General features: G+C 38.3%; 1 protein-coding gene across 3 annotated transcripts; it reads right to left on the reverse strand.

The window, feature by feature from the left end:
- Window positions 1–1,080: 1,080 nt before the first annotated feature.
- Window positions 1,081–8,000, reverse strand: igf2b (insulin-like growth factor 2b). 3 transcript variants are annotated; one of them, XM_027173472.2, is made up of 4 exons: window positions 7,767–8,000; window positions 6,642–6,792; window positions 4,712–4,893; window positions 1,081–4,190 (listed from the first exon to the last, which is right to left on the reverse strand). In XM_027173472.2, exons 1-4 carry the CDS (start codon window positions 7,956–7,958, stop codon window positions 3,954–3,956), a joined length of 762 nt encoding a protein of 253 aa, XP_027029273.1. In that variant the 5' UTR covers window positions 7,959–8,000; the 3' UTR covers window positions 1,081–3,953. The 3 variants fall into 3 exon arrangements, with proteins under 3 accessions (XP_027029273.1, XP_027029275.1, XP_047675774.1); XM_027173474.2 differs by lacking the exon at window positions 7,767–8,000 and adding an exon at window positions 7,336–7,479; XM_047819818.1 differs by lacking the exon at window positions 7,767–8,000 and adding an exon at window positions 6,881–6,998.
- Between the last annotated feature and the right edge of the window lie 594 nt (window positions 8,001–8,594).

Raw genomic sequence — 8,594 nt, forward strand, 5'->3', positions numbered from 1 at the left:
TAAAGCTAAATAAGATGTTTTGTTGTTATTCTCTTTTAACCAAAGGACCTGCTTTCATAATGAAATCAGTTTCATTCCACATCCTTTACCATGTTTGCCAGAGACAGACGCTGTATAAAGATGAGATTGTATTTCTCCAGTGCACCACAAAGTAATTTAATTGTCAGTTCCCAATCAACCAGCATCTCTGAGGAGGGGCTACAAATTATGTAACCATAGTTTCTGACTTGTAAACAATAGTTCACGCTCTTTATAATTTTTCTTATAGGTGTATTCTTTTTTTTCCGGGAATCTATTTGTGGTAAATTATAATTTCTGAGTTGTGAACTTTATTTATTTATTTATTTGTTTGTTTGTTTGTTTGTTTGTTTGTTTGTTTGTTTGTTTGTTTGTTTATTGGTTTATTTGTTTATTTGTTTATTTATTTATTTTTACTAGGTAATGCTGGTTGAATTTAAATGCCCCCCCAGCTAAACATATCTACACTGATATTGCTGAATATGATGTAAACATATCACAGGGGAGAACTCGTAAGTCACACTGACAGTAATTTGAGTGTCACCAATATCTGAGTTGTTTGTTTAATTTTTTTTTATAGATTACATAAATATGTCTGTTGCATTTAATCTGTTAAAGTAATTCAGGAAATTAATGTTGTATGATTGGTCAGCATTAGGTGGGGGTCTCCAAAGGGCACCAACACATACAACAAAATATTAAAATACAGTTCCATGTTTTAAAAAGTCGTGTTAATTAGAACCTGATCTGTAGAGCTTTGCACCAAATTAGGCTCAAATGGTATGAATGTATCTATAATGTACAGTATGCAAACTGAAAAAAGTTCATTTCTTCTTAATTAAATCTCTGAAGCTGTTGAATTGGAGGTCAAACATTTCTTGAAAATCTTTTTGCAAAACTGCAGGTTTGCTCACATTTTTAATGTTAAATTTCTGTCACTATCATACTCTCACATAATCTACTGAGAGTATTTGTTATAAGATTATCAGAGGGAATCTTGGGTCAGTTAAAAAGGAGAAAGAGAACAGGATTGCATACACCAAAATGTCTACATAAGCAAAGTGAATTTCATAAAATGTTTTCTTTATTGATAGTAAAAATGAAAGTACATGAAATGTGCATTTTGGACGTTCTAGCGTGCAGAGGTTAAGTCAATAAACGTACACACAGGCTGAGTGAGCTACTGATACTAGCATGTTTTCATGGATGTGGACGGGCCAAAGATCCTTCTATGTTTCATTATGTTTTACCTTCATGTTCAAATAGATATCTGTTCAAACAAAAGAGTGGATGCAGTCCTCACAGAAAGTAGAAAAATAATAATAATAATAATAATAATAATAATAATAATAATAATAATAATAATAATAACAACAACAATTGCACTGTTTAATTAAACAACTAAGGATAAGAATATATAGACAGTAAGGAATGTAGTGGCAAACTGGTATATCAATTTGTTCAGGTTATGATACTATGACGTTGTATTCAGTAAAAGTACTGGCCTCATTTTACTCCATCCCAAAGTGTGGTAAATATTTTATTAAGAAATTTGTTAATTATTGTCAATTATTGATAGTCCCAAATCCCAAATACATTCTGACTTTCAGAAACATTTGTTTTCTACCTGAGTTTTAAATCTGTTTTAATGGTTTGTTAAGGAAGCCCTTTAACAATGAATATAGATTTTATAATTTTTTGTCATATTTAATTATTGTTGTATGGTATGGAGAAAGAGAATAAAATTAGGCCCCTTTATGAGTGGCCACAGTTATGATGAATAAGCATCACCTCTTCAGTGAACATCAAGAGGATGAGCACTTCAGCTGTCAGGAAATTCACTGCATTCATAGAAACTGCACTTCACACACATCTGTGACTAAGATTCACAGTTACAGATTGGTGTCAAAGAATATTACATCTCCATCCAGCTGCTGGACTCAAAACACCACTCAGAGCTGATATATGAAGTGGTCACTTACTATTTATACCTAAACTGAATATATATTTATTCTTTAATGAAAACCAAAAATTGCCGGTAATGACATCACCATGGTCTTTAGACCAAAACTATTGTTTTCATTATTGTACTGCATATAGAAGTGTAATATGTCAAGCATGAGTATTTTTAATAACAGAAATCCATTTGGCAGACCAAAAAGCCATGTGAGAGAAGCTAGAAGTGAAATGAAGAGTGTTCCGAGTATGTGTCTATTTTTGTGACAACATGCCTAAGCAGTCCAGGGTACTTCTGCTGTTTAAATATTCATTTTAAAATAGCTGAAAAAGCTCAGTGGCAAACCAAAAGGAGTAAGGAATATTTTTGGTACAAAGCATCTACAAAAAAGGCAGTACAGGTACAATGGGAAAAGGAGAGCATATAAAATAAATTCCATCAGTTGAGCATCAGTGCTATGTATATTACTGTATTTGGACCAATTTTCATATATATATTTTATAACAAAATAAATAATGCCTTTATACAGTGCCCATATTTGTACTTAAACAAACAAACAAACAAAAAGCTTGGCGGCTCATTATGCAAGATACAGCTCAGACTAAAAGAATATAACATGATGTCCCTGGAAACTAAGTATATATATAAATATATATAATATATATATATATATATATATATATATATATATATATATATATATATATATATATATATATATAAAGTATGTATTTTAAAATTTATATATTCAAGTATCTGTTTTCAGGCAAAAGCATGTGAATACTACTGATACAAATTTAAAAATAAATGTTAGTTGAAATTATTGCGTATTTATTCCCTTTGAAATAATATTTGTGCCTTTCTTCAGAACAGTAAAGTAACATCTCAACGTAAATGACCAAAAAAGTCAATTTTGCATCAACAGGAACATCACGGTACCAGAGACTGAACAGGTTTTGATTTACCCTTTTTTTAAACATCTTCTTGAAAAGAAAACAGAAGGTTAAAAAAACATCCCACTTATTCCAAGTCCCTTTACTCCCACTTCCTGCAGTGCAAGGCCAGGGCTATGTGCAGTCCAGGCCTGAGCATCACCCTTTCTGTGTCCTCACGTACAGCTCCTTCAGTTGAGTGCGGTGAGAACTGAAGCAAGGGGGGCACGGCACGACTGTTGCACATTTTGATACCAGACATGTCCATACACAGTGGCACCCTCTTCACACATTGCCACAACCGATATGCTCATTTTACCTCTTTGTAAGTCACTTTCCTTAAAACGGAAAGCTTAATAATTATTTGAAGAACAAAAAAACGTGCTTTTCAAACCTCCTTTCCTTTGAGTCCATTCACAACGCTAGCACCATGACATTTTTTTGAGCTACACGTTTATTGTCCGTAAAAAAATAGTGCCTTTATTTACTCAACAAGAACTCTGACGTAATCCGTGGCAATGTGCAATTTGCAGACACTTTTCTGCTTTTTTGTTTGTGATTAGAAGGTGCTGGAACAGGAATCTAATTTTTTACAAAACAATTCCTTAACAGTGTGGATGTCCCTTTATAGTGAGCGGTGCAAAGTAAATAATAATGATACGGATTAACTGTGAAGATATACTTCTGCCTTGGGAGAATGTTGTTGAATGCTTATTGTCCATGCTAGCAGTTCTGAGGTCCTCCGAAACGACTGTCCATTGACTCTTGCAAGCCATGTATCTCTATCATCGTATATACTTCCCTTGTGCCTCTTTAATATTTTTAGCATCCACCTGATCTTCGGTCATCCAAACTGTCAACTTCCATCCTTATTTCAGTCCCGTTTGTCTGTGTTGATGAACAAAACAGCAAATGTAAGGACTGGAAGATTTCAAACATTTATGTGTGAGGGAGGGAGGCAGGATGTAGAGGACCATCACAGAAATTAAGCCAGATACAAAGCTATGATCCTCTACTCTTGTAACTCAGAGCAAACTGTCCTGTCTTCACTTGTGTCTTACGTAGTCTTCTGTGGGATGCCATAAGGGAGGGCGTTTGCTGGGAAGTGTGATAAGACGTTTGTGGACATTGGCCTGTTCCTGGTTTTTTTTCTTCTGTGCCTGAGGGCTGAACTTTCTCGATCTCAGGATAGCTGGGATGCCTCTTCGTAGTCTCTGGGCTGCATTTTGTTGCCAGACTCCAATGCTGGAATATTTTACAGTGACATGCTTTCTTGGGGAATTCTGTACAGACACAAAAACAATCATGACCATGATTATGTTTATTATTGAATGTTCATCAACAGCTCCACAAACTAATATTGTTTATAAAAGCAGCACTGCTCCTGAGCAAGTTTAAACAGAAATTAAGAAATCTGTCCAAATGCTTCTCTTCCCAGCAGACAAGGAAATCCACACAATTAGGATGTGTCAGCTTACACGACTACTTTATCACAAATCTTTATACCTGACACAAAAGAAACAAATTTTAAAAAAGTCTGCTTCAGTGTAATAGTTATGTTGTTAGTTTTATCATATCATATAATACTGTATTTCCATACAAACCTTGTATGGAGTCACTACTTTAGATGTAAACAATCTCCCTGAAAAACCCTCAACATGACCTCTATTTCAGGTCTTGCATCATTTTCCACTTTGTCAGCTCTTTCGAAGGAGCACATAGATATAGCTACTGTGCAAACACATTGGTGTTGATGCTAAATGTGATAGCACAAAACTGTTGTTTCCCATGGTGGCTAACATACCTGTTTTAATGCTGGCATCACAGGTATGACCTGAAGGGAAGTGGCTGAGACGTCCCTCTCTGACTTGGCTGGCTTGGCACAGTACTGTTCCAATAGTGTAAGATCACAACTCCTAAAACAACACTCCTCGACAATCCCACGGTTTTGAGAACGTCGGCTATTCGACCTGCTTATTGGCCTACCTGTGGACACCAACAATGCAGATCAATTAGCTGATAGAATAAAAGGGAATCCTATATCTAATCTAAATGCTTACTAACGTAATTAGTGTGTAACAGAAGCTCGGACCTGTGAACGTGTGACAGTTCTCTCATACATTGTAACAAACAGAATAAAATACAGAGGTCGGGGGGCATACAAAGAACTCTGTTTGATCTTCTGCTTGCCCAAGGTAATCTTATTACGATGTCTAATCGAGTCATTTGAAATTCCTAAGAGTGAATACATAAACATACATGAATACATCCATCACATTTCCACATAAGCATCATAGGCAGGTTCAGTGGCAAAACACGATCAGGTTGAAGGCCAGAATCATGTTGTGATGAGTAAATATTAAAAATGGCGGACATCATTTGGCCTTGTCTCTTGCTATCTTGGCAAACAGAGCAAAACAGATAAAGAGTGAGCACAAAAGGTGAGGGGGCAGGATGGATTAGGAAAACCCAACATTAAGAGAGGAAAGTCCCACGTGACAACGAAGAGCAGGAAATCTGATAAGATGTACCCTCGATAATTAGTTTCCGTCTCCTTACATTCCAAAAGGATAAAAGATAGGAACTGATAGTAGGACAGGAACCATGACATGAGGGAAAGTGGAACTGGATGAGGGGGAAGAAACTGTCCTGTCCTAAATTAGATAATGATCTCTTTGGGAAATTATGCTTCTGTGGCCAAAAGAGAACACAAAGGTCTGTTTTGTCAATGTGTGTGGTAGAAAAGACATTTCATAAAGTGTTTGAAGCAAAAAGGCATGGCGAAATTATTCTCTCTTTCTTTCTTTCTTTATATATATACAGAGAGAGAGAGAGAGAGAGAGAGAGAGAGAGAGAGAGAGAGAGAGAGAGAGAGAGAGAGATACCTATACAGTATATAAATACCTTGCTTTGATGCCAGACTATTAACGTGAAAGATACTGATACTGTAGTCAAATAGTGGGACACACGCGCGCACACACACATATTCATATGTATTGACACATATATAATAATAGAAAACATGTTGCTAGTAGAGGTAAAGATAGAAGTATAAATACCATATATACACGTGTGTATAGTGTGCCAGTATTTGCCTACAACATCTGTATCCGTAATAGTTACATATACACGTGTGTGTGTGTGTGTGTGTTTGTGTGTGTGTGTGTGTGTGTGTGTGTGTGTGTGTGTGTGTGTGTGTGTGTGTGTGTGTGTGTCACTATTTGCCTACAATATCAGTATCTGTCACGTTTATAGTCTGGCATCAAAGCAAGGTATTTATACTTCTATCTCTACCTCTACTAGCAACATGTTGCTGGGAAAACTACTCGAGAGGTGAACGGAATGTCACTTGGGTGCTATTACTTTCTCTCTCGGAATGCGCGAGTAAACAGGCGCGCCATTGTGGGCCACTTAACTGTGCGCGTCCCTTTCATATGTAATCAGAGATATGGAGCAGAGAATGCGCCCAGTCAGCAAGTGCGCGCTCAGTGTCGCCAGCTTGGCCTCCTCATCCAACGGCGCTGTTTTATTTTAATAATAACTTCAAGCGTGCAGCTGTCATAATTTAGTTACCGTTTCTAATTTAGGAGGACATGTAATAGTGATTTTAAAATGCTTTATCCAATCTCAATCTTGGAACCGTGTGCGCGGAAGCGTACTTCCAGCAGAGATTTCCGACCAAGACGCGCTGACGCATCGCCCCAAACACTCCAAATTCTAGCTTTCGTACTTACTGAAATAGAAGCCTCTGTCTTCGCACACGAACTGCAGCGCATCCACCAATTCTCCGCCGCACAGCGTCTCTGCTGCAGCCATTTGAAACAGGCAGAGGGATAAAACAAGCGTGCATACGAGCATCTGACTGGACGAGCACAGCTTTCGGCCCTGCGGAGACAATGATGTCGTACAGTCAGGAACGAAAACATTTTCAACGATTTTAAACATGTGATGTCAGCTTGTTTCAGCTCCAGACCTCTTATATATTTCATTAAAGTAGGTCGGAATACAGCCATGCGTAAACCTCCACCACCTGTCATTAATCTCCACATCTTTCTGACACATATTTTAATTGATATTCAATCTCTCTCTCTCTCTCTCTCTCTCTCTCTCTCTCTCTCTCTCTCTCTCTCTCTGTCTGTCACACTGTCACACACACACACACACACACACACACACACACACACACACACACACACACACACACACACACACACACACTTTCTCTCTCTCTCTCTCACTTTCTTTCTCTATCTTTATCTCTCTCTCTTTATCTCTCTCATTCTCTCTTTCTCTCTCACTCTCTCTCTCTCTCTCTCTCTCTCTCTCTCTCACACACACACACACACACACACACACACACACACACACACACACACACACACACACACACAAACATACACACATACATATTTATTACAAGAGCAATACCTCCACCATGATGATTAGACAGCTGAAGGAAGAACTGCTTGTGCAGGCCAAAAACCAAGTTTTATCTCCCAGTACCTATCTTGCACAACTCTTCACAAGTTGCTAACCACTCAATAACTCAAGTTGTCTGTCTAGACTCAGCATATAAGTGCCATTGTTGCACCATATAGCGCCCCCTAGTGCTGATCAGCTTTTGCCGTTAACGCTCGTTATTTTGACCAAGAGACGCACTAAGATCAGTTATAACATAAGCACACAATAAAACTTACATAACCAGACGAAACGTTATTTAAGCCCGTGTAAAATGTTTGCATGATTATATCAGCACATGATTGTAATCTCTTAAACAGTTGGCAGAGTTGCATCAGTAAAAACTGCAGGTTTTTTAGTTCCAGCCAGTAAAAATAACGCAGTTTAAACGTCCATATTACCTTATCGATGCCACTGTTTCTCCTCATGCAACTGTGGCAAACAGAATGGTAACTGAGGTTGTGTTCTTGCTCCATGTCAGTGTCACAAAAATCAAAAACAAAACAAAAAAACGGAAATAGAAAAAGAATTCGTCGTATTTGGTAGGAAAAAACAGGTAGTTTTCCCAGATTGTACTGTAGAGATGTATGCATGTGTGTGACTCTGTCCCCAAATCCAGGCGACAGGCAAAAAGTTCTCAGAGTGAAGTATTATATAGCAAGGCCCGCCTTCTATGCTGTCTTGCCACGCCCACAGCATCCCTCCTCGTCGGGGCTCTTACTGCGCAAACGCAAACAGTGGAGCAGGAGCGCGCGTCTTAACGGCTGGCGCGCTGCTTCGTATGCTGTCATTTCCTCCGCTGTCTACCTGTCTTATTGATCCTCGCGTATATAGTGCCTGTTATATGCTGCTAACTCAGTTACGGCCTGAGTGCTGCGCTGAGAGGGGATATTGAGGAATTAACAGGATCAGAATTGAACTCGAATTGGTGTGATTGAATTACGTTATACCTGGAAATGTCATCCATCAGCAGGCAAAGTAATTACAGCCATTAGTCGACACGGCCGGTTTGTGGGAATGGTTAAGTCTGAAATAATAGCTGGCCTCTCAATGCTGTATATTTCCTGTGAATGCTAGATGCATCAAATTCTCATAGACTGTGGGAGCCAGAGTTCAGACTGGACTCTTCACAACACTCTTAAACGTAGGGAAGGTAGAGAAGACCACAGAGTAAAACTGTTTTCTATTGATGGCTGTAATGGTGCCACAGAGGGACCCCCCCCCCCCCC

The sequence above is a fragment of the Tachysurus fulvidraco genome, chromosome 10 (genome assembly GCF_022655615.1).
Source record: "Tachysurus fulvidraco isolate hzauxx_2018 chromosome 10, HZAU_PFXX_2.0, whole genome shotgun sequence".
NCBI classification, from domain to species: domain Eukaryota; kingdom Metazoa; phylum Chordata; class Actinopteri; order Siluriformes; family Bagridae; genus Tachysurus; species Tachysurus fulvidraco.

Coding starts and splice junctions, on each gene's coding strand:
- igf2b (XM_027173472.2), bottom strand. CDS start 7,958: ATGCATACATCTCTACAGTACAATCTGGGAAAACTACCTGTTTTTTCC. Junction 6,793..7,766: donor GAAACAGTGGCATCGATAAG/GTAATATGGACG, acceptor TTGTCTCCGCAG/GGCCGAAAGCTGTGCTCGTC. Junction 4,191..4,711: donor TGATGCCAGCATTAAAACAG/GTATGTTAGCCA, acceptor GTGTCTGTACAG/AATTCCCCAAGAAAGCATGT.